This window comes from Callorhinchus milii, unplaced genomic scaffold, assembly GCF_018977255.1.
Source record: "Callorhinchus milii isolate IMCB2004 unplaced genomic scaffold, IMCB_Cmil_1.0 Scaffold8, whole genome shotgun sequence".
Classification (NCBI taxonomy): Eukaryota; Metazoa; Chordata; class Chondrichthyes; order Chimaeriformes; family Callorhinchidae; genus Callorhinchus; species Callorhinchus milii.
Window position 1 is genome coordinate 16,958,406 of NW_024704749.1, and position 26,161 is coordinate 16,984,566.

At 41.7% G+C, this 26,161-nt stretch overlaps 1 protein-coding gene across 5 annotated transcripts; it reads right to left on the bottom strand.

Moving 5' to 3' along the window:
* Positions 1–25,874, bottom strand: usp20 (ubiquitin specific peptidase 20). 5 transcript variants are annotated; one of them, XM_007900286.2, is made up of 25 exons: positions 25,826–25,874; positions 23,315–23,404; positions 18,876–18,929; positions 18,552–18,623; positions 18,293–18,424; positions 17,485–17,587; positions 15,952–16,021; positions 15,208–15,321; positions 13,757–13,862; positions 10,683–11,118; positions 10,215–10,352; positions 9,428–9,540; positions 8,953–9,125; positions 8,286–8,380; positions 7,556–7,589; positions 6,882–6,927; positions 6,046–6,226; positions 5,269–5,395; positions 4,861–5,030; positions 4,413–4,494; positions 3,499–3,607; positions 2,806–2,908; positions 2,526–2,594; positions 1,471–1,665; positions 1–915 (listed from the first exon to the last, which is right to left on the bottom strand). In XM_007900286.2, the coding sequence occupies exons 2-24, from the start codon at positions 23,393–23,395 to the stop codon at positions 1,508–1,510; spliced, it is 2,766 nt and encodes a 921-aa protein (XP_007898477.1). In that variant the 5' UTR covers positions 23,396–23,404; positions 25,826–25,874; the 3' UTR covers positions 1–915; positions 1,471–1,507. The 5 variants fall into 5 exon arrangements, with proteins under 5 accessions (XP_007898477.1, XP_042193270.1, XP_042193268.1 ...); XM_042337336.1 differs by lacking the exon at positions 25,826–25,874 and adding an exon at positions 24,910–24,991 and having other exon boundaries at positions 13,784–13,862; positions 18,561–18,623; XM_042337334.1 differs by lacking the exon at positions 25,826–25,874 and adding an exon at positions 24,910–24,991 and having other exon boundaries at positions 18,561–18,623.
* Between the last annotated feature and the right edge of the window lie 287 nt (positions 25,875–26,161).

The following is a 26,161-nucleotide window of genomic DNA, read 5'->3' on the forward strand; positions in this document are numbered from 1 at the left end:
GACAAAAAAAGTTTTTTTTTAATATAAGGAGAGGGGGAGAGTGAACCAAATCTGTGTCAACACAAAATATCAGCCTAAAGTTTGTACAGTATTGTAAGTTAGCACTGCAACAGTCACCACGAGTGCCCAAAGTGGAAGAGAATTTAGACGCGATGCCATGCACCTGGCTCGGCTGCAAGTTTGGTCTCCGAATGCAAACATCTTAACATTGCACCAGTTATTAACACACAAAAAGGAATTTCAAACCCAGTGTGCGCCACTCACCTACGAACTAAAAACAAAAGCCCTGCACAAAATCATAATCGATGGGTTGGTTAACTTTAGTCACGGTACCAATTACGAAGATTTATGGGAAATAACTTCGGAAAAAAAACAAACTCCTTGTCCCACCTACTGTCTTGACAATAATCAAGATTAGCCTTGAGGAAAACCAAACTTGCACAGTCACACCAATGCAAAATGGAGGTCACTTGCATTATAGCAATGAGCTACAGAAGTAATGCACTAGAGAAGTAGTGAGCTAAAGATGAGCCAATAAGCAATGTTACTAAAAACCTTGAGTTCTCCTGATTAGGAGGTAGAATGCTGGAATGGATGTCTTCAATGCAGTGAATTATATAAGACAGATTTTGCTTAATGAAGCAACCTGGTTTTATAGATGCACATTGGACAGACATAAATGTAGGCCTTATGTTGAGGAAATACAGAGTTACGGAAGTACAGGTTTAGTGTTGTCATAGGACGGTCTACTATACAATATTTAATGCCACATATTCCTTTTCTATCCGTACATTAAGTCAGAAAGGAAAAAACAATAAAAAAATCTACAATTAAATTACAAAGTGCTCACGTAGATTCATCACAGGTGCAAACTTTGCAGCACTCAGTTCCTTGAGTTCAGTATTAAAACATGACCTGAAAGATAGAAAGGTGTTTGACAAGCATTAGTGAGGACTAATGAAGGCTTAGCAAAATACAGCCAGTTAAGAGTAGGCACATCACCAGCTCAACCTCACAACTGAATGGGCATGGGTAATTCACCCTTCTATTCTCTTTTAAATCTCTTGCATAGTCCTTCCTGCAATCTGCCACGTGGGGACATTGGAAAACAAGAACAGGATGAACTGCAGGCGGCCATTTAGCCTTTATTATTCCACCAGTTTTTGTTCAATCTCAATGTCCTGTGCTTTCACATAGAAACAAATAGATCAGTGCACCACTATGTCACTTTACGTGGGGGAGGGAAGAGTTGAACAATGTCTTTCAGTAAATTAACATAATGTCCGGTTTGGATTAAGATCAACTCAGTCTAAACAGAGTGTTACAATGCAGGATTATTGCATTATGTAAGAATTTGGCATTATTAGGGAAGAGATGGAAGAATTCGATGAGAAGTACAACATTTCTGTGCTTCAGATTCAGAACTAGTGTACGCCCTTTGTAAGTTCAGTGACTTCTAGTTCCTTGTACCTTTCCATCTATTATATATATTTTGGCAGCTTTGTGGTCACACAACTCGAGTTTCCGCTTCTATTTTCCGTTCTCCTTGCAGGCTTTCCATCTCGGCTTGAGCTACAGTCTGCCGCATGGCGATTTCTGGTCCTCCGCCATAAATAGTATACAAGTAGCTCCAAGTTTCCTCCGATATCTGGCCATAATCAGCACCTAAATAAATGACAACCACAGTAAATAATAATAATCCTTGCATTTTATATAGCACCTTATTACTTCGAGACGTATCAAAGCGCTTCACAGAATATACTGTAAAGTGAATTGACTATATACTGAGGGCGAAACTACAATATCAGCAAGCAGGTTGTGAGATATTCTCATTCCCACTGACTTGCCGAGTCCTGGTATTGATTTCCTTACTGTAAAAGGCACTAGGTCATTGATATATACACTGAGAAGGATCCCTGAGGTATTCTATTAGATACCTGCTCCCATTTCAACCAGAAGTCCCAAAGACTACTGTCTGTTTCCGTCTCACCTTTGATATACAGTAGTTTACATGAAATGCAAGCTAGGTGTACTGCAGTGTAATGGGGTGTAAACTGGATATACTACATCCAGTACATCCCTACATGGCAAGTCAGCCAGTATCAAATGTGAGGATTTTTTAAAAATATATCTGACCAGGACAAGTATAACTGCTGAAAGAAACAGTATTCAGCTCGTCAGAGATGAAAACAACATATAAATAAGGCATGTCGGTTTCTGAACAGAAAGGTCAATCCCCTGAGTCTTTTCTTTTTCGTTCTAAGCACTGCCGGCTCCCGTAGCCTCTCACAACACAGCGCTGTCACAATATGACTGGAGGATTCTGGACGTGTTGATGGAGTAGAGTGACTTTGCCTTGCAGTTCCCCCCACCCTCCCCGGATCCTGCTGTTTGTACTTGTTTGTAAAAATTGTAAAAAAAAGATATTACACTTCTGTTCATGACTTCTCATCATGCAATTATAAATGCAATCCAAACTGAAATTTAACACATTTCTGAAGCTGGTTTTGAACAATCTTGCATACCTTGTCTAAGTTGCACATGGCCACCTTTGTTCACTGCTATTTTGCTGTTGTCTATTGCACCTGGGGGCTCTGAGAGGAAGAAATAAATACAATTCCACAATCAGGTTATTTTAGCGATTTCCATCAAATTCCGCACATTCTCACAAAGCATGACTTCCAAACAATTTCAAATCCTTTCCCTGTGTTGAAATACCAGAAATTAAATGCACGCCTCACGCCTGGATTAATACTGATCACGCACATCAAGAATACAACAGTGCATATATCGACGATTTCTTACCATTGTCCTTTCCTTTAACGAAGCCTTCCCATTCCCGGAACCACTGCATACTGATGCAGTAAATAACACTGGGAGACTCCTCTGCCTGGAACGCTTTGTTTAGCTGAAAGAAAAGTGGAGAGAACCTGAATGGGGATGTCACAGGATATTGTTTACACCAATGCATTAGTGATTATTTGTTTTATGAGCCTACCAATTTAGATAGGTAATCACGAGTGAAAGATATATTTTTGATAGGTGCAATATCTTTGAATTTTTATTAAAATCCCTTCCACGTACCAACAGTGCACTAACATCTATAGATGTGGGAGGACTTCAATGTCAACTGGGCACTGAGAGTGGCTTAGTCAGGGCCAGGCGTTCCTTATGGAGCGGGACAAAAGAATCGGGGATAATCCCGGAAACTCTTCTCGCCCATAGTCTCAAAGCTAGGAGCACACAGTCGAGAGTTACGGTAGGTGTAGACGTTTCTCAACAGGAAACTAATTTACTTCAGCAATGATAAAAAATACAATAGGTATCTCAAATGCACTCAACATTCTCTAGCTTAAGAGCACAGTCCTATTTCCTTATTATGGACAATGTGACAAGGGGAAAATGCAACTTATAGAATTTAATCAGTACTTTTCAAAGTATTTAGTTTTAAAAAAAAATCTGGTTGTCCTTCAAGGTCTGGGAATTGCAATCTCTCACCTTTATAAAGGTGTCCACTTCCATTTTCCTCCTTTTCGCGAGAGCTTCGATTTCTACTTGGCAAATTGAGCAGACGTACAAATGGTTCACAGCCGGGCCACCTCCAAACCTGCCACAATCACAAAACGGAAGCAGCTAAACACTCGGCTGGAGAAGATTAGAAACAACTGAACATTACACATAGTGCTTTCGTGCAAATGCTACAAAATTAACGGACAAGGGTTTCACCATGGCACTGTTATGTTTGGATGGACAATATAAGATTATAAAATGACAACATGTAGGTGGCCAGAAAAAAAAACAAATGGCCAACGCAGGCCCTCAGCTAACTGCTAGACTTGTACATAGAATCCTAGAAGCGCAACAATAATTTTCATCATTTCTTCCCCTTTTTTTTTGGTCAGTCAGGAATCTGACACATGCAGAAATCCCATCACCGTGCATGAGGGTCCAGAACATAGTTTTACATGTGCATGCTGCCTATGCAATGGTTTCATCAGCTGGAAGTGCAAATCTTAAGCAGCAGCTGCTTAACTCTATGTAGCGATGGATACTAAGCCCTGGATATATAATCGTGGGCTTACAATGTTGGTCTCCATCAGCTGTTGTCCCAAGCCTTAGAGTTTCCTTTTCAGTTTTTTGACATGCATTTGAACCAAACGGTTAAATTAGTTACAAAAACAGAGAGAGTTGGGAAAACTCAGCAGGTCAGGCAGCATCTGTGGAGAAAGGAAAGTGAGTCAACTGGACTGACAAAGCATTGACTCACTTTCTTTTCTCCATAGATGCTGCCTGACCTGCTGAGTTTTCCCAACTCTCTCTGTTTTTGTGTCAGATTTCCAGCATCTGCAGTATTTTGTGTTTTGTTCTTGGTTAGTTAGTCCCATCATTCTGACAAATTGATTTACATTTACCTGTTATAAAGATATTCCCACACATTTTGGGGCAGAATAACCACCAGATCATCAATGTAATGGTATTTGTTAGGAGGAATACCTGTAATACAAGGGAAAACCGTCACTATTTGCTCTTCAATTCTGATGCAGTTTAAATCCTTAAAATCTTAACGTTGTACAAGAATGAAGCACGTGTGAGAGTTTCACAGGAAAGTCAGAAAGTCTACACACATTCAGAATTATTTGGAGCTACTTTGAAAGCAAAGCCAAATGTTGGGTGTGATTTGTGAGAATGCTCTGACCTGGCACGTACCCTAATAGTAATTTGAGAAGAGAAGGATCGCTCCTTTCAGAGTGCACCTGGAGGGAGCATGTAATTCTCGCCCGGAGATAAGGGTATTGTGACAGAATCTTAGGCAATACCTAATCCAACTGGAGCTTCTGCCATTTATCTTGGAACACTGACCTCCATGTAAGCAGAGGAAGGTGTGGTTACTGATTGGCCCGGGCTCAGTGAACGTGTTGAACTTGTTCAGCCACTCTCTGGAAATGTAGAATTGGAGGAGGCTGGGCTCTTTCATGTTGGCCAAAGCAACAACTTTCTGCCTCTCTCGCACAGCCTCTTCACTGCTCTTCCTGCAACACACAAGGACAACTGAGAAAGGGGGTGGGAAAGGAACCCCGGTCGTTCCAAATATATACTCTGAAATATGCAAGAGATGTGTTTGATATAGGGCATCATTTGGAGGACACGCAATTACTGTTTTCTCACTAAAATGGTAATATGAAGATTTCTCGACTATTCTATGTCAAAACCTGTCAAAAAACATCGCCATTTCTCTTTGCTTTATATTTTAACCTTGGTTTTCCTCACCTGTAAAAAAGGACATAGGCCTCAGCATTCTGTACAACCGTCTCATGCACCTCAGTGACGTACTGGTCATCAAACTCGTACCACTGCCCATTGATTACATTCTGGCAATAGGCAATGTAGTGACCACCTGTAAAACACCAGCCTTACTTAATTCAGTCCATATCACTTCACTGGAATTAAAAGTGAAAAAACCTAAATAAGATGGTTACATTTTTTCCCATTATAGGACATCCCATAGAAGGCTTATATTTATAAATCGTAAAATCACCTCAGTTGTTCATGCACCCAAGTCCCATTCATTCCTATCAAAACCGCATAAGATTTCTTTGCACCAGTCGTATTAATCATCTCCTAACTCGTAACGCCACTCCCCTATCCTCCATTACTTCCACACTTGCCAGCTGCAGTGACTAACTATATGGCTTTTTATCTCACTGAATTTATGACATTTTGCAGAACATTTAACAGTCGAACAATTGAAAGAATTTAAAATTCGAGATTCTGCATCCAAGAACTGCAGTACCGTGTACAGTTCTGATCACGAGCCTTCCATGGACCCAAGTCACAACAAAAACTTGCATTTTTATAGAACCTTTCACGTGGGATAGCATCTCAAAGCGCATGCGTGCAGTGATAATGGGATGTTGAATTCAGTACTTTGAAAAAAAATACAGTTGCAGAGATAAACTATTACGTCCACCATAGTCTTGGGGAAAATGCACAGCTCTTTTGTGAAGCACTGTTAAGTTGACACTGAATGACACGACGATTACTTACTCCCTGCAGTCCCATGATGGCAGATCACAGACAGAAGATCATAGGTTGTAATTTGAGATGGACTCTCCTTGGACAGGAAGGGTCGAAGATCAAGTCCTTCCAATGGGAAGGAGACATGGCTATTTACTTTGAAGGAGTACATCACTTCATGGCGAAAGCGTTTTAGGTGAATACAAAGAATCTAGAAATGGGGAGGGGGGAAAAACAAGTTTACAAATGATAAAAAGTTATATCAGAGTTCTTTTTAAACTGGTTGAACAGTAATTGTGCGAGATACAATTGCGTTCTAATGTATTACAACTAATGCGATTGTCAATGTTGTGAAGCAAAGACTCAATGGTAACCTTCCATATTCATTCATCTGATGACTTTCTTACGTGACAACCCTGAGAAGTCATTAGATCACCCTGGATAAGCCTTGGCTTCCTTCAGCTAAATGTCACCGAAACGCAGGCCATCCTGTTCGACTTTTGTCAGAACCTTCGTGCCTCAGGCTCCAAATTCTCAACATACATAAACTAAACATTCATAAATCTTCAAAGGGCAGGCAGGTGGACAAAGCTGTGAAGAAAGCTAATGGGATCCTAGATTTATAAATAGAAGCATAGAATCTAAAACCAAAGAGATAATGTTTACCCTGTGTAAATTGTTCTTCATTTTGCAATTGAGAATTAGAAGGCCGCAGAGGAGATTTACTAAGATAAAACAAAGGATGAATGCTTTGACCTATGAGCAGAGACTAGAAGAACTGTGCCTAATTTTCTTGGAACAGAGAAGGTTGAGTGGAGACATGATGGAGGTTTCTGGAAAAGATTTTAATAGATTTGACCACGTACCTCTGGCAGTTTAAGGACTTTACAATATTTGACTCCATTTCTTAACCTTAAAAGAAAACAAATTCAGATTGAAGGACTGAACTTTGAAACGTCTGTCTACATTGCTTCAACAAATGAAGACCAACCTGAAGTGAATAATAAGTACTAATTAATTTATTTATTCAGATCTTAAAGGGGAACATGTATTTCTTGGCTAAAAGTCTCCATACCTTAGAATGATTATAAAATCCTTAGAAGAAAGAAATCTTTAAATAGTATTTTTTTCCCCCTAAAAATCTCATTCTGACCCACTTGACTCTGTCCTGGCACTAATGTAAATCGTGACTTCTGTAAAGTCGGATTGAGGACAGAGTTTGCCCAGAGAGTGATCATCAGCGGGTTGACAAGAGACAAATCCTGGCTGATTCAAGATTTGCAAATTCTTTTACGAATCCCTGCAAACCCCCCCCCACCATCTCCTCCCCTGGAAACAATCTTCTGCAAAGCAAAATCCAAACTACGGTTTAAAAATGAAGATTATAAAATCAATAAATTCCCATGAGTCTGGTGCAAAATCCATGGGAAATCAATCAACTGATGTCTAAAAAGCTTCGGCAGCCCAATCCCATCTTTGACCCCATTTCACTCAGACGAGAAGCAGCATTAATATCAAAGCAGAAATCATGCCGACTTACTTCTTGCATCGCTCACAACTGTACATATTGTCGCCTGCGAAAACAAGCACGGGAAAGAGAGTCAGGACTCGGGTAAAGTAATTTGGGGGGAATCAAAAATTATATTTATGAAATGTCTTCTTGGGTATGCTTTCAAACCAGTCAGTGATGAATTAACACAGAAAGCGGAATATGTTCATGCTGATGCTGATAGCACTCAAGGATCAGTTGAATACCCTTTTCAATCCACTGCCTGCTTTGAGGATACATGCTATTACTTTGTACATTAGTCAAGGAATAAAGGGATGGATAGCAATATAGCTCCAGCTGCACTGGGAACAGTGGCTGGAGACAGAGATGTTGTTAGTTGGCAGAACTGTATCAGTTCCCACTAGTCAGAGGACTTTTTCTTTGCAGTGGCTCATAGCAGCAGGAGGCTGACCCACAACCTAAACTCAGCAAAGAAACAGGAGAAGGCCATTCAGCCCCATGAGCCTGTTTCGCCATTCTATAAGATCATGGCTGATCCGTGCCTCAAGTCCAATTACCCGCCCTTACCCCGTAACTCTTAATACCTTGAACAAATATTTATCCACCTCAGTCTTGAATTCAGTCTCAATCACCTCAGTCTCAGCATAAAGATGTCCTCTTATAAAGGTCTTGAGAAGTTCCTTGTTTTTCACCTTGTCATCTGCTGGAGATATTGTGAAATGGAAAACTTCCGTACATTAAAGAACAGCACTGAACTGACCTTTCAACTCATCAGCAGCAAAAAAGGCAGCTAAACAATCTTCTAAAGTCACCACAGGACCCCAGAACCAGCTCGGGATGCAGGACACGACAAACCTAGAACAATGATCACAAAGTGTCAAAGGGTAACAATCCCTTCAAATAAAATAATAAAACAATAATAATAATTTGGTCACTCAATCCACGACTGTTTGGGGGTCGCTGCTGTGCGCAATTGACTGCGGCATTTCGCCCACAAAATACAGTCAATTCACTTTACAGTATATCCTGTGAAGCTCTTTGAGACTCGAAGATGTGATAAGGCGCTGTATCAAATGCAAAAAATCAAAAATTCCATTTCAATTTACAAAGGCCAAGATAATTGATAGCAATGCAGAACTGTAATCAGCGACAGATATCTACCAGAAAAATAAATGTTTGGTACGATTAAGGAACAAACCTATTTTTAGGATCATTTATAAAGATTCAATATAAATATTGTTGTTTGGTATCAAGCTGCAATTTCTTATTAAAAAGGGAAGTTTTTCCCCTTTTGTTTTTTTACAGTGGGTTCAAATATCTTTAACTAAGGAATCCCATTACCTGACATTGGACATCACCCCTGTGAGTTTGGTGGGACACTCTTCTGAATCCACCAAATTAAGGAAACGGACATCTAATATATTTACCTTCTAATATAATCCATGAGAAATGCTACCCAACCCTGAGTTGCGTAGGCATCTCCGCAAGTGCCAGTCTTCACTGGTAACGTCTGGTGGATGGAGGAATGGAGTTTTGCCAGGTCTTCCTTACCAGGGATCGGCAAAGACAGGTCCTGAAACATTTCCACTGTGGAAGAAATCTGGAAAGGGAAAAGCTCGACAGGATTAATGCCTTAATCAAAGACTTGGACAAAATGGCTGACTTCTGGGTCATCGGATAACTGTTGTCATGCGCAGAGTGTATGACGTTGGCAGCAAACCAAAGACAAGGAAGATTCCCATTCATTCGAATGTGAGAAACCAGGCGGGTCTTCTGCGTGTGCATTTACAATTTTTTCAGATGACTGGTGCTAAACGAACATCAAATGTCACAGACTAAGACAGATGTGTTTTCCTTTCCCCCACCCCATCCCACTCCCTTCCCAACCAAAGAGATGCATACCCGGTCACAAGTGAGGCACTGAACCAGACTCAATATGGAGCCATCAAAGATATCAGAGATCACACTGCGATACTTGGGCTGTTTTTTCTTCTTGGTCGTCAAGAGAAGCTGGGCTGCGTAAAGAAAAACATTCAAAGAGAAAAACAGAATCAAGTTAATGTAAAGTTTTAAAAGTTTTAACAGTTACAGTGATTACCGATGACATCCAGAATAATAAACATCAAAGTGTCTATAGCGAGGAAACATCCTTTATCACTCTTAATCTTAAGTATGAAATTGCAGGAATCCTACATACGACAATACGAAACCTAAAAATAGTTTGAATTTATTCAGTAATATGTGGCTAAAGGATTTTGCTAATGCTGATGCGCAAACAACAACAACAACAACAAGATTCCATTTATAAAGCGCCTTTCACGTCAGGAGGACGTCCCAAGGCGCTGGTTGGAAACTGCTTGGAAATATAAGATGAGTTGCATTGGAATAAAATTTATTTAAAGACATCGGATCTTCCCTTTATTCCTGACAGAAAGGATTAGCTTAATACATTGGACTTAGTTTAGATTCAACTCTGTTGACATCTAACTACAACAACTTGCGTTTATAAAGCGCCCTTCACACCAGACAGGCATTGGAGCACTTAACAGTGGCGGAGCCCAATGCCCAGCCAGGGGGAGGGGGAAGGTGACCTTAGGCACGGTTGAAGAGGAAGGTCTTCAAGCGTAACCTGAAAATGGGGAGGGGGCAAGGTGGATACCATTGCTTTAAAGCCATTGGAGGGAGATACCTTTTTTGAGAGAGAAGGTTGCTCCTGTCCTGATCGGACTCGATCGAGGAGGAGTGCTGGAGAACTTGGAATGAGCTTCCTGGTGGATGGGGCTGCAGGGTCGTGAGGAGCATCGCATGTACACATCGTTGTCAGGTTCTGGGACACACAACAGGAATGAAACAAACAGATTACTAATGCACATGACGAGGCTCAAACATGGGATTAATTCAGTCAATACTACATCAACATTGTTTGTCAGTGTTTTCTTCCCATTTATGGGCTGGGTACACGGCAATGCAGATCACAATGTTAACAGCGATACTTCTGCAATACTGGGTTTTAATGGTTTATCTATTCCTGTAGGTGCAGCATAATAATAGTAGAGAGAGAGCTTCCAAAGCATTCAGACAAGTGGGAGGACCTAACAAGAAGAGCTTGTTGACAACGTCTGGCTCTTCAAGGTTTAGACAAGATGAAATACTTTACCTGGTGTCCTACGGGGACTTGGAGAAACCACCGCAGGTCTGGCATCGCCAGAACCTCCAGCGTCCCCAGAACTCATGGTCGTGTCCACATCTGCATCTTCATCGATCGCATCCACCGATCCGGTTCTGTGTTGTCCACACGAAAACTTTCTATCCTTCTGTCTTTCCTTTTCAGAGATTCCTTTTCCATAATCGTCTTGGATCAACAGTTCAGTTTCAATTTGCTTCTCCGAAGAGCACCTGCTCTTGCTCTCCCCCTCCCCTTTATCACTACTGGCTCCCGAGTCACAGGAGAGAAACTCATCCTCAGACGGGCTCCTGTCACCGTCTCTCTTTTCATCCGTGTCACTTGAGGAGTCGGTGTCGCGCTCTGTTAAAGGTTCTTTGAGCTCTTCATGGAGCTGATCCATCAAGCAGCGGAGAAATTCCTGGGTATCCTGGAAAACACAACACGTGGGACAGCAGGTGAGACTTTCTGGGGGCCGATGTAGAAAATTAACGTTTAACAATTCAGTAGGTTTAGAATTTGCTATCTATCTGAGTGTCAAAACCTCCACAAAAATTAAATCAGTGTCAAAACTAAACCAATGAGAAAGAAATAATACAATCGGAGTCCTGCAGTACGTGTATTCTGCCACTGGAAGGAGCTTGAACCTTTACATCGCAGATAAGAGGCAGAATCCTTGTGCTTATACCAGTCCTTCATTTAAGAAAGTTGTCCAGTGAACATTTTGGTCTGGACTCCTCAACAGCCTGGTCACACTATGTTATTTCAGGTTAAGAAACATATGTCAATGGTCCAAGTTTTTTTATTTAAAAATGTAATTAAAACGTAATGGTTGCTCCACAAGTCTTCAGTAATTATGTTTTAATCCTGAATGCAAGTAGAACATTGCCAGTTTATTTCAGAATGCTTCATCCCACTCCACATATTTTGCGCAAACACATGGAAAGCTGACCAGTCCCCTCTGGTTAATGAAAAATTCTGGATCCACTTTTTTGTCGTTTCTTCTTATTTAAAATTTTGCACGTGTACGTGGCTTAGCCTTAAACCGGAATTCAGGTCGTATTAGCAGCTCCAACTAAATAAATAAAAACGTTCAAAACCCGGAGTCAAAACCAATATACTGGAGGCTCCTCCATAAGTAAGCCAGCAGTGTCTACTGCTAAAAGTCAACATTGTTTTCTCATCAGCCCAATGCAGCAGAATGCTGTTTATCCACAACTACCCACATGAGGCTTCGATACAGTAGTGGCTGTAGGGCTACGAGATATCAGCAAAAAAAATCACCTGTGGGCTGGTGCGTAGTTGCAGGAACACACACGAGGATACTAGGAAGATGATTTACCTACTCAGCGGATTCATGTAATTTTGTGTATGTTCAAGGAAATGTTTTGGTCTGTATTGCAAAGGTAAGCATTTATTCTTTTGTATACTATAAGGTCAGAGTCCGAGACAGACTTCGAGAAAGTCACACAGGCGGACACAGAAAGTGAGGCTCTGGTACTGTGTGGTATATATAACAGAACAACGACAACTTGCATTACTATAGTTACCTTCACACAGGTAACAGGAACTTATAACAGGAACAATTTTTGGGGTTATCGCTACAACCAATTTTAATAAGTATTTATTATTTGCTTAACTGTAAATGGGCTGATCCCAATTAGAGAAGATATTCTGTACAGTAAAACTAGGATCTAACTTGCAATATATGAAAAACTGCCAAAATAGCAATTCCTCCAGTACACTGCTCACACAGCATCTCGGGTTCTAAAGCCAGTGGAGATAGCAGTCAATGGGGGCTCTAAACACTGTCAAACTGGCACCCAAACAGCGTTCTGGAAACTAGTTGAAACATTCTATCGAGAGTGGTATAAAGGACTGAAATCCAAGTCAACCATTTACTTTCAGTAGCTTTACCCTCCCTCTCAAGCTTTCCTTTTGGCTTCCTTTTTCCAAAACCCGAAACAATATCAACTATTTGCCTTCCTTATTATATTCTCACAGTACACTTCTACAAATTTACATTTACAAATTTACAACTCTCAGCCACCTGCAATCTTTAGAGCTCTGAATTTTTAGATCCAATTATACCTTACTTCTGCTTGCAGCAACTCACTGCAGTCTGAGTAGGTATTTCCCACTTCTGTCACCAGAATAACCTGTACTCAATTACAGTGGAACTATATAGGACTCCACACTTGGATTAACTGCACTGGACAAGGTGGGTTTGAGTTCTTTTTGACGTTACACCTTAACTTGGCATATTTTTAAAGCTTGGAAAACCGCACTTCACTTAGCACCAGATGAATACTGTTCGACGTATTGTCACTATATACCACTGTTAAAAAAAGCCGAGACATTCACTTCATGTAAAGCAAGGACCCGTCACTTCCATTACCGAAAAGTATGACCAGAAGAGAGTGTCGGGTGAGCCCCAAGATTCAAACCTACCGCACCGGGAATGTGAAGCAATTACTGGACTATCTGGACCAAATTAATTGGCAATAAATAAAAGCACACACACACACGCACAAAATCCCCTTAAATAGCACACGTGAATAGACGTAGATGTGTCTTTATATTTGAGGGAGGGTCATTCTGCTCTTTTCCTAAGGAAAGTTAAATCAACTTTCAACTCAGGCCATTATCCACACAACCCACGCCATTTGCAGATATAATCCATATGCTTTGAAGTGGAAGTTTATGGATCAGAATTCCCCAGAGTGTTATGGTTCTGCCAAAATTGATAAATCTAATAATCAGATAGTTCTTAAAAACCGATCCAGCTTTTTTTAAAAAAAAAGACAAACCCAAGCAGAAGTTCATTGTCCGCCACCATAGAAATGCAGTCATGTCCTCTGCTGCTTGATAGCACCTCAAAGAGTACAGAGCAGTTCTCTCATCTTCCAGATGTTTAGTATTTGGTATGGGTTCCACAACAGGGTCTGAAGCTCATGTGCAGTTAACTGAGCTGACTTAACACTGATGCAAACAATGACCATCCTTTAAATATACAATTTACACAAACACTATTTCCTTAAAGAGAAACAGAATCCCTCCCGTCTTACCTGTTGCATGTAACCGGCCTGCCTTACCTGTTGTGCATAACCTCGAAACATAGGATTAACCAGTTTAATCCCATGGGCAAGGCTTGTAGGAACAACATAGCTAGGACTGAACAAGAGAAAAAATCTGTTATGGTGAGAGTAGGAGTCAATTGCATTCGATACAGTCAAAAATCCCTGCCCACTGGCATATGACGTGGGAGTTTCTTTTCTACATTCTCGCCCATATTTTAACTGGTGGGAAATAAACATTCCAATAAAGATTTGAAACCAGTCTTCTGCATTTTTCATTCTAACCATTCTAATATGACTGATATTGATATCCAGGCTAGGAAGTCAGTTTTCTCATTCAAGAACAAATCCACCAGTAAAAGTGAAATCAATAACTGTGCAACACTACGCAACACTGCTTAAGTTAGTTCATGGTGCATATTCCAAGCACTATATTATCATCTAGGACACCCAACAGACAACGGGTAAAACTCAACATGCAACAGAATGGCTCTTGCCATTTTGCAAACTGCATCTACTTGTTAAAAGGCCTGGATATCATCCTTTTGAAACCCTCGCACTACAATTACGTGAAGCATTTCAAAACTGTTCTAAAGAATGCCGTTCAACCGCAGGAGGAGTTGGCTGGTTTAACTGCACAGTTGCATGTTTTACTGATACAAATGCTCCGGTCAATTGCCATTAAGTCTGAACTATGGACAAGTCTGTGTTGCAGTCTCATATGTGCTCATTGAGAAAAATTAGTTATGGTGAGTGTAGAAGTCAATTGCACTTTATACAATCAAAAACACCCTCTCCACTATTATACAACTGACACAAGTCTGCTTAAATACATTTACTTTCCAACCAGGAGACATCCTTTCTCAGTACCTGGATAGATTTGAACCCAACATCCAGAACAAAAGGGATATTTGTAAAACAAAGTCACCCCAGCAAAAACTCTGGAAAAAGTAAACTAAGAATTGTGTAATTGATATATATTTGATCGTGTAGGTTCAAGGCAGTCAAACGACTTTTGAGTTTCTCAATGTAAACTGGTTCAGCTTCACATTTGTGGTTTTGTCCCAATTGTTTTACAGGCGGCTCCCATTCAACAAACCCAAACGAGCACCTTATACATCTTTCCAAAAATTATATTCAGACCAGCTTTAACAGACAGACCCTTTCCTACTGTTGATCTATTGGCTGTCAAATCTAATTAACTAATGATGTTGCCTACATTGTCTGCAACTGAATAATCCTTTCAGGGATTGAAGGCAAGTGACGGCACTCAGAATGAATTACAGTTTTTAATTGAACAACTTCAGCGGTTGTCCTTCATGTTACATAAAGGACCTGGAGTGTGCAACAACGTTTAAAGCCAACTAAGCCACTGCTGGTCCCATTTATAACCCGGAGGAAGTAATATTTGAGCTCTGACAGTATTGTGCACGAGTCCATACCGTTTTTTGTGCCAAAGTTCGGAGATGAGTTTCTGGTAGCTTTTGCAAAGAGCTGGCTTCTTGTCTGTACGAACCAAACCTCCACATTCTAGAAAGAACTGGGTGAGTGGAGGGCTAGAAAACAAAGTACAATGCTTTTAGAAATTTGTGGCCAGAATAGAAGTGACCACAAATAGGATTTGCTTAATACTAGAAATGGCCATTTTCAGAGATAATCAATAGTTGAAATTAAATTATAAATCTTGTATTGCAGATCAAGACTTGAGTCAAATTTCCAATGAACCATTTAAAGAAGTTTAGCCACATGATCTATAAGCATAACAGAGTGAGATATCAGGAGAAGGCAGTGATCCAGACCACCTTGCTATGTCACTCATTTCTCTACTTTAAGATATTATTATATATTATAAAAATACAGAACTCTGAATTTAAACGTGTTTTTTAAACAAAAAGCAAATAGCTACGCAAAACCTTTTGTAACTAAGTTGCACTGTGGTACAGTGTAGATTATTTAAGCACTATTGGAAACATTACAGAATCTTCTCATGTGTTACAGCAATTATTCGTGGAAACTGCAATTCCTGGAAACCAAAAGACAGAAACAAACGCATGTTTCTTTTGAGGATTTTTTGGTAATCTACTAGTCCTGGATGGAATTCATATCAGCCATTGGTGATACATGATTAGTTCCAGGAATCTTTAGTTAAAACAATTGCATAATTTCACAAAAGAAAAAATTCCTACCAGTTGGACAGAGCTTGAAGAGCAGCATTCATATAGCAAGAGTTTCCAATGTTCTTCATTCCTGTTAGCCCTAACAGATACAAGGAACAAGAACAGTTCATGAGGGCAAGCATTAATGCTAGAGTCCTACGTGCACTTTAGTGCCAAGCTCTGAATGATTCTTAAATCCTATATATGCCTGGACCATTCTTAAAAGTTGATGTCGGATTTGCTCATGATGCATGGCTGAGGACTACAGAGGAAAAATCATGATGCAACAGCCTTCTATATTACATACCACACTTGTGGGAGCTGCCATCTCTATCACACTCTATTTAGAAGTAGGATGAATAGTAGTGTACATCTATAAAGATGAATCATCAAATACTCCATGGAGCATCACAGTTCCTGCGTTGCTGGGATCACAAAAACATCTGCAGAATGTAACTGGTGAAGATTAAACAGCATGGACCAGTTATTAGATTGATATCCTGGAGTTTTGCTGGGTTACCTTCTGGGATTGGGGAGAAATTTCACAAGAGCCCCCGGAAATTTGAACTGTGGTTATTTACAAGTGCTTCGAGACACTCCAGCGTGAAGGGCGTTATATAAATGCAAGTTGTTGTTACCCTTTTCAGAATAAATGGGTCAGAGAGAGACACACACACACACACACACACACACACAGAGTCCACATCAGCTTATTTTTAACCAATCCACTGGAAGGTTCAGGCTCAATGAGCCTTGTGATGTTTTCTCATTTGAGAATTTAAGGCAGTAATTCAATTCAGCGATTGTCAAGCGAACGTTTTAAATACCAACAAACTGCAAGAAAGTACTGGTTCAAACTCAAGTGTTGGATTTTAATGAGCTTACGTAATCTTCTTATTTTTTAAATTTGCGCTTGTGAATTCGAACCTTAAAGCACGCCGAGAATTATGAAGAGAGCTTTGCGTGTGTATTGCTCCCAAAGCCTAGGGTCTGGAAGGAATATCACTGAACACCCTCCCCCAGCCATACACAATACAACACATCCTTGTCTTAGACAAAATGTCTTGTTCCCAGACATCTGCCAACGCCACTCTTGATCCAGCTACTAAGAGAACACAAGGTACTACAGTTCATCCCACTCTCCCAAAAGATCAACAGCTTTCATTCCACACATTTCCAGCCCCAGTGTCCATCCAGCTAAGTGCGATCAAGAACTCAGAATGAAGGAAACATTGCACAGCACACTAGAACACCAACAGGTTAACACCAGGATATAGAATCTCTGGATTAATTCTCTATGTAATAGTAAATCATAATCGTAATAATCCTTGCATTTGATATCACGCCATATCACTTCATTGAGATGTCTCAAAGCACTTCCCAGAATATACTGTAAAGCAAATTGACTATATATTTTGTGGCAGTAAATTGCACACAGCAGTGTCCCACAAGCAGTCATGGATTGAGTGACCAAATTGTTATTATTTTTTAATATCGCACTTATCAAATAAAACACATGCATAAGTCTCAGCTAAAGTCATAATCAATGATATCCATGGTTACCTCTTGGCTTTAACTCGTCATCCTCAGATTCTGATTCTCCCTCATCCGCTACAGCAATGGGCACAGCTTTGAGTGGGTGGCTGGCAGGAGGTAATGTAGAGTCCTGAAGAAAATTACCCAATGATTACAACAGTAACTCAAAGAGCAAATATAGTGCTAAGTGCTTCACAAGTATTGCACTTTATGTGGTTATAGAATTAAATGAACGCATTAGTTTCCTGTTTTCTTATGAAGCAGTTCCAGATCTCATTGAATACAACTCGTTTGACGATTCAGTAAGTTAATGAACAACCCAGTGTGGTACTGAGCTGCACCTTCCCGGGTGGTCTGGCCTGAGCAGAGTTAGCTGATCTGAACCACGTTAGTTGGAGGGGGTGCTACCCTTAACTCGGCTTCCCTGAATTAACTAGAGGGGAAAAAAAACAAAAAGACGTCAGGCTTCAATGTAAATCAGTGATTCCAGTCAGGAAACAAATGCGCACGGGGACTGGGTTTGGCTTCCCAAGTTCTAAAGAGCTGCTGACCCTAACTTCACAGACTCGCACATTAAAAATGTGTCATTTGGATGAGGATTGCTGTTGGTGCCATGGAACATACTGCAGCATCAGTTGGTGCTTTCAGGAAAGGGAAGAAGAGAATTAAAGGGAAGTGGTAAGGAAATAAAATGACTGCTGAATACAACAGTAAGTAACTGGATCGATTTCCAAGCCCCTGTATGGCCTTGAGTTATCCCACCCTCAAACAGATCACCCAGTACACTGATATACAAGTGTAGTCGCGTGCAGGTTTAGCAACACTCGCCAGGTACCTGGTCTGTTAGCCGGCTTGCTTGGGCCTGGTTGGGAGTGACTGGCCGCTGTTCCAGGAAAACTTCCTTCTCACAAGCGTAACACCAAACCCGGAAAGTAGTCAAGTTCACGGTCAGATTGTGCTTCTTAGCCTGAGATTGAAGAAAATGTCAGGACTTATCAGATTTGAACAATTAACTTGACTGAAACAAATGTTTTAAATTCTATAATATAGTGGAGGGAGGGAAAGATAGAAGAAGAGAGAAAGAACAAAGTAACCTCTGCAACCTGTGCGTGTAAAGTGCTATGGTCGACATACGATTCCCCACATCCGACATAGGAGCAGCCATTCTGAAACAAAGAAAAAACATGGAATCAATGTTAAGATTTGGTGACAAAATAAAAACCTGATACAACAGAACTGAACACCATCAGGCTTGGACCAGCCTCCATTTTTAGACTTGCTTCAAGCATCCACAAATAAAACTTTTCCCGGCATTATAGTACTGTACATAGTTTTTTATTCCCTAGAGGAGAAAGAGGGGGAAAAAAAGCTATGCTTTTGTTTTCACTTTTCCCCATTAAATACAAAAATAATCCTACCTGAAGGCAGGCCCAGAGGTTCGGTCCACCAACACCACAAGACTGGCATGTTCCCTGCAAAGAGACACAACTTTACTCCAGTTATCTTAAATAAAATCTCTGTCCTACGTGTCAAAACATCCACCTTGAAGTAATGCACAGGAGGATTCTAATCCTAAAAGCAAAACATCAAGGTTCAACAACAAAGAAAAGTACAGAGGGAAAGAAATTCTGCTAACCTTCCCTCTTTTGGTAATAAATAATCCTCGATTTAGGCTTGTGTTACAGACTGACTGATTAGTTGAAATATCCTTTTCATACCATTTCAAACACTTCCATTAGATTGCCCTCAACTCTATTCCAACGAAAACAGTCCCACATGTTCGTTCGAAGCTGGTTAGTCAATGCTGGAAGCCAGGTATATGGTGCTTCCAGTAAGTGCAGATCCACAGTTCTGTATGTCTAAATAAACTCGCACTCAATCAAGGTGTAGTCTAACCCTGTACTACCTCTCAACAACAACAACATCTCGTCTTTTAATCCTGTGTTCTGCACTACAGTCTTTCATTTAAGTTTCTCAATTATGGTTTGAGCATTCATTTCCAAATAAGCAAAAAGGAAAAAAAACAAAATGTGCTCCAAACAAAGGCTAGCTGTCCTTAGCTCTTCTGAGTCCAATGAATATACATCAGCAGAAGAGAGAACAAGATAAAATTGGCCAGGCAGAAACTTAAGACAATTTAGAACAATTTGGAATTAGATAAGACATTGGTAGAATATTCAAAAAGGTCTTTACTGGATAAGCAAGCCTGGAACACATTCGTTTAAAAATAGATTTTCCCCTGTGAGAGGGGAAGGAAGACTTGGAGATGGTGTTAAGTAATGTCACTAAAAGCTCTGCTCTCCCCTTTAAACACAGTCAGGGAGTCTCAGATCTGACGGCCTTTCTCAAATGTATTCACGTTTCAGCTAGAACCATTTGAAGCCCTACGTAACCAAAATGAATGTCACCAAGAAAAAAAATCAAAAATTTGTATTCAACTCTGCAATCTACATTCCTCTCAATCGCCCTGCACCATCCCTCTGCCTCACTTTCTCTCTATTTGTCTTTAAATCCCACTTTAAGATTGACCCTAAGATCTACCCTTTTTCAAAACACTCCAAGACTATATAATACAAATAATCCTTGCATTTGATTTAGCAGCGCTTTATCATGTTGTTGAGATGTCTCAAAGCGCTTCACAGAATATATTGTGAAGTGAGTTGACTGAATATTTATGATATCCTACTTGAAGGGCACAATATAAATTCAAGTTGTTGTTGTTGGGCAAGTTTCCTTACTCCACATGCCTGATAATAATCCCTCCAAAACAATAATAAATTGGTCAGTTTCAATCCATGACGGTTTGTGGGACACTGCTGTGTGCAATTATCTGCCGCGTTTTGCCACAAATGTACTGTCAATTCACTTTACAGTCTATTCTGTGAAGCACTTTGGAGACGTCTAGAAGACATGAAAAGTGCTATAACAAATGCAAGGATTATTATTATATATCTTGGATTAAGTACAGTGGCAAGTGGAGGTCAGTGGATATCTCTCAGTGAACTCAACTGGAACATTCAGTGGATATTTGAATTTTTGCTGTTAGGGAGATTTTTGTTGATGTAAAAAAAACACATACTCAGCTTTGGTTCTCAAGGGGTTTGCTGTTTATAACATACAGAGCTTATTTTTTTACTAACCATCTGGCAAGCAGCTGAGACTTTGTAACAGGCCAGCACTTTACTTTTACTTATTTGTGTTCTGAAAATTACATTGATATGGCCACCTCTGTTGCAACTGGGGAAAGGGATAATTAAATATATACATACATAAAGAATAGTAATAATAATCCTTGCATTTGGTATAGCGCCTTATCACGTCTTCGAGATGTCTCAAAGTGCTTCATCATTGTTTTTTTAAACGAATTGCTCCCTTCTTAACTCTTCGAGTGTACTGTTCCATGGGTGTCCTCGAGTACTTCACCCAAATGGAAATTCTGCATGTTTAAGACGTGGGACATCATGGTTATTTTCATCTAACACCTCCGCACGAACATTTTTCAGCAGGCATCACAAATTAGAGATCAGAAACAAGAAGCTGACTGATTTTTCTCCCTCACGAGCCAAGGAGCATTAAGGCAAATTGGAAGTGAAAGAACCAACAGCTCATTTGGGTACAGACTAGGAATCGAAGCTGCAAACTTCTGGACTGTATGGCACAGCGCTACATCTGTCAATTTGTTTACCCACAGACCATTGTGAAGGCTCAGTCAATTAATTCCCTTTAATGGTTGTAGAGGCTCAAATAAACATGTGCTTTAAAATATTCAAAGGAAAGTCATGGAAAACAATAAGAATGATTCAATTAGCTATAAACAGTGTGAAATGCACACAGTAAAATGTATGACAAAACTGGCACCAGAATCGATAGCACCTCTTCCACAGTAACAACCACAAAATTACATTTGTACAGCGCCTTTCACAGCATGTGAGCTAATTATATGTGCTGCAATTTAAAATAAATTAGTGGACTGTCCCTTGTTTAGTAGGTTACTTCTTTCAATCGCAAAGACCTCAGAGCAAGTAATTTCAACAGTGTTTTGAATTAATCCACGACAGTGTAAATTAGATCCACATTTAAATTCATGCCCAAGCAAAGCCAGACAACATTTGTTAATCAAGATTAAATTCAGATCACCCTCCCTCTAGGGAGCAACAAAGATTCTTGTATTTGGTACAGGGCTATATTACGTCGTAGAGACATCTCAAAGTGATTCACAGGATTCTATGTGAAGTGTAGTGACCGTGCATTTGGAAGCGGCAATGTCCTACAAGCAACCATGAAGTAAATGACTAATTTTATTTGGGGGATTGTTGGCCAGGCTAGCAGTAGAAATTCACTTGTCGGATAATGCCATGGAATGTTTAAAGAGGGGAATATCTCTATAGAGGAAAGGTTTACATACTGCAGTCACACACTTAAGGAGCTGCCCTCCACTGAGTTGACGCTTCAAATTAATCTTATGCAATAGTGCTCTAATGCAGGGCCTATGCAGAGTGGGATCCTCTGCTCCACTGAAATGAGAATTTTCCCTCACACCATTATAACAGGGAGATTCACCACCAGACCAGACCCCCTCTTACACATCTCTCATTAGATGGCTTGGTATGGCATTGCTACAAGAAAAGGAGCACACAAACCTCCTTGGCTTCTGTACTTCCAGGATGTACAGACGTCAAGGAGATAAGGGGAGGGAGGAAAAAAAGGATGGGATGGAGAATTGAGGTAATATAGCAACAAAACCCAAATCATTCTGAGCCACACTAACAACATTGTCCTGAAAAGGTCCTCCTACGGCACCAAAATCAGGTGTCTGGCAAAAAGCTGATAAGGAAACTCAGAATCGTATATCCAGAGCTTGTTTGGTATGCAGAGAGGTAAACAACTGCTGTTCAGGTTCTGCACCTCCAACGGCTATATCAAATGCAAGGATTATTATTATTATAACTGCAGGAACCACCTTGGCTGGCTCCAAGTTGACTACAACAGAATGTTTGAATCAAGACAATATTCTGTGATACTCTGGGTAGTCCGGTTCCTGAGCACAGAACTCCAGGGGACTGCTGATAACAGACTAGCCAGTTTGGCTGAAAGGTAAGACCAAAGTCCCAACAGATAGGGTGGTCCTTGCTGGACAAGCAGCGGGAAGCTTGGCACACGATGCTCCCAATGGCAAACTGAGCGGTTTTAGCTGGTTAAACTCCAGCAGTAACCCAACACACACTTGAGGGACGCCAAGCCTTGTCCCTTGGCAACCTGCACCTAAGTTAGATAAATAAGGTGCATCCCTCCAGGGAGAAACTGTGCATTCCATTCCAGAAACACAAGGAGATTTCCCCATGCAAGTGCGTTACATAAACGGAATTCTGAATGGTTTGAACACTCTTAGACATGGTGATGGGTTTCCACATGTCAGATACTTGGCTGACCATAGAAAATACAATTGTAGCACAAATGTCAATCATTACTGCACACAATCCTTATTTAATAAACATGCTTGAAAACAGTTTACTTGGTTTTTCTCTCACCTTTTCTCAATAAACACTAAGCGTTATCAGCCCCAACACTCATACAAGTACCCAGTCGGACAATGACTGCTGTATACAGTATTTACCTGCACATGCTGTACATCTGGAATTGCTACAATGGCAAGCTACGTGGTTTTAGCTGGTTAAACTCCAGCAACGCACACTTTAGGGACACTGATACAATATCCAGTTGGACAATGGCTGTTGCGGACAGTAATCCACCTGCACAAGCTGCACATCTGAATTGTGCTACTTGTTGTGTAATGCTGCACATCTGGAATTGAAACATGAATCAAGGTGTCCTCGATGTAGGCCAGCGATCCTCTCACCTTAGATTTCTGTAACAGTTCTTCCTTGGTGATTTCGCCTATGGAATCCAGATGAGGGCAGATATCAGCTGCATCAGACATCTTCCCAAACTGCAGGAGAGTTTAATTAAAAAAAAGTTAGCAATGAAAATTGTCCTTTCAAAATTGATAATAAACCAGAGACAAAAAGAGATTATTTCAAAAAATAATCTTCATGCTCAGAGGTCACCCCAAAACACCATCCTATTTTCTCTCAATTGCTGATATTTACCCATTGTCAGTTTCCAGCATTTTTGAAAAAAAATTATAAACTAGAGTAAGTAGTTGACACAAAAGTTTAGTTTCCAATAAAATACTGTATACCATGAATCTAAGCGCCCTTTTTGAGGCAAAATTATCATATGGCCAAATATGATGGATCAAATGGCCTTCTCGGTGCTGTAAAAGTTCTATGTCATCTCAACCATTAGTGTTGACAGTGATATTGAATGCTCCCTATACACAGATCCCTTCGAAAAAACGAGTATCATAACAACATTTTTTTCAGTCACCTGCGTTAGAACCGGCTTGACTTACTGACAGGCCAGTGAGCACAAATATCTGATGCAGGAGCGAAAAGAGTATACATTAACCCCATGATGCCTGTGTCTTGATTTCAGTCAATTTGCAGAGCAGGAAAGAAAACCGACATTCACATTATTCTGACTATTATTATTATTATTATTATAATAGCTGGTAGGAAAGGCCTGGGGCCAGTTCACTTGCCCGCTGCAGTTGACATGTAGTCAACCAAAGAAGTATGCATGAAAACAGACATGCAATTCTAAGTCTAATATCAAATCCGAACCCCTGTATTGAAACTGGAGCTCTGCTATTTATACTGTATTAGGGGAAATGCGATGTCAAAACAACGGGGGGGGGGGGGAGGGGAAGAGAAGGAAGGGGGAGACATTGTGGCAGATCACTGCAGTCGTGCACCCATTTCTTCGGGCTGATCACGCAAATTCGGTCAAGTCAGACTGACTGCACGTCAGGGGAGTAAATCAATCCACACTTCGGTGGCCCTCCCGGCTCCTCGAAAGCTGAAGCCGATCCCGTCAAACCGACCTTTCCGGCAAAACGCATCGAAGCCCCCGACGAGAAACGGGAGGCTCGAGCTCCAAGTGTCAAGTCAGGACGACGTGCTCGGTCTGCGCGACATTCGGGCGAGACCAGACGGCGGGCAGGCGGGCGGTTATTTTTGTTGTGAGACAAATAAGTAAATAAATACACACACACACACACACACATATACACCTAAATAAAAGTCGAGGAAGAACGCTCAGGAGGGTTCTGAAAGGCAGGTGTGACAACAACAACAACGAGGAAGGGAGGAAAGAAGGGGGTAAGGCCGCCTGACAGCGTTTCGATGCACCTTCGAGAAGGAGGAGAGTGGGGGGAGGGGGGGAGGAGGGGGGGGGGGAGGGGGGGGGGAAAGAGATCAACATCCACAAACGCTGTCGCTGTGAGGAGGGTTAAAAGGGCGAGAGAGAGAGAGAGGGGGAGGGGGAGGGGGAGGAATGCGGCTTTATTGACGGGGATAAAACCTATGCAAGTTATTCATAACGATGCCCTACCTCTGACTGGGGCCCAACGCCCCCGAGTAACCGGCAGCGCCGTGTGTGTGTGTGTCTCTCTCTCTCTCTCCCCCTTTCCCTCCCGCCGACCGTTTGCGAATGGTTTTTTTTTCTCTCTCTCTCTCTCTCCGCGGGGACGGTTACTGCCGCCGCCGCCGCCGCGCCGCCGCCATCTTGGCCCCTCGAGGCGCGCGCAGTGCGCGCTGGGAGCCGAGGGTCACGTGAGCGGACTCCACGCCGCTGACCAATAGAGCGCTCTCTGTGACGTAGGGTCACCCAGGGGGGGGGGGCGGGGCGAGGGGGGGAGGGGGAAGGGAGGTTCATAAAACATGGCGGGGGTGGGGGTGGGGTCTACTGACAGGTACAATAACAACAACAACAACAACCACAAATTACATTTCTAAAGCGCCTTTCACATCAGGAGGGCGTCCCAAGGCGCTGGACGGTCAGGGGATCCGCACTCGAGCTGGTGGTTGGGGTCAGGAGGGGGTGGACGGCCGGGAGGGGGTTGGAGGTTGGCGGGTGACCGAAGGCGCCGGTCGAAGAGGGGGGTCTTCAGACGGGTACCTTCGGAAACATAGGCACGCGGGTAGATAGGGACAGGAGGAGGCCGTTCAGACCTGCGAGCCTGTTGCGCCGTTCTGTTAGCTCGTGGCCGATCTGTGCCTCGATTCCCGATTACCCGGCCCTTTGCCCCGTTACCCCTTTCGAGCTTTGAGCTGACAAGAGGGCAGGGCACGGAAAGCTGACACAGAGCGCGTCAGGAAAGTGTGGCGAAAGGCGTAAATGGGGATTTCAGGTAAGGGTTTAAGCAGGTGGGGGGGGGGGGGGAGTAGTCTTAACGATGGACTGGATAAGCAGTTTGGAGCGCGACTCGCAGAGAGGGTCAAGAAGAATACAATTTCATCCTAGAAACCTGATCTCTCCAGCCTTCACCCGACTGCGTTTCGCCCACGAAATATACACAGTCAATTCACTTTCACAGTCTGTGCTGTGAAGCGCTTCGAGACGTCTGGTTGACGCGATCAGGCGCTGCATCAGATGCGAGGATTATTATTATTATTATTATGATGATCTTGCACTGGCTGCAGCTCTGCCAGCAGCATTTGGACAGAGGAGAGGATGGGGTTCTGAACTACATTACCCGTCAACCACCGGGCTGGGCAGCCCGACCTGGGCGAGAGCGAGTGAGGCCCCGGTGCACTGTGGGGGGTGTAGTCTGGCGGAACCTGGCGTCAGCGGAGCGGAAGTA

Excerpts from the sequence above, each read along its gene's own strand:
- usp20 (XM_007900286.2), bottom strand. The coding sequence starts at position 23,395 with ATGTCTGATGCAGCTGATATCTGCCCTCATCTGGATTCCATAGGCGAA. Across the intron at positions 17,588-18,292 it reads CAAGCCGGCTAACAGACCAG|GACTCTACATTACCTCCTGC; the intron begins GTACCTGGCGAG and ends AATTTTCTTCAG. Across the intron at positions 9,126-9,427 it reads AGTGCCTCACTTGTGACCGG|ATTTCTTCCACAGTGGAAAT; the intron begins GTATGCATCTCT and ends TTCCCTTTCCAG.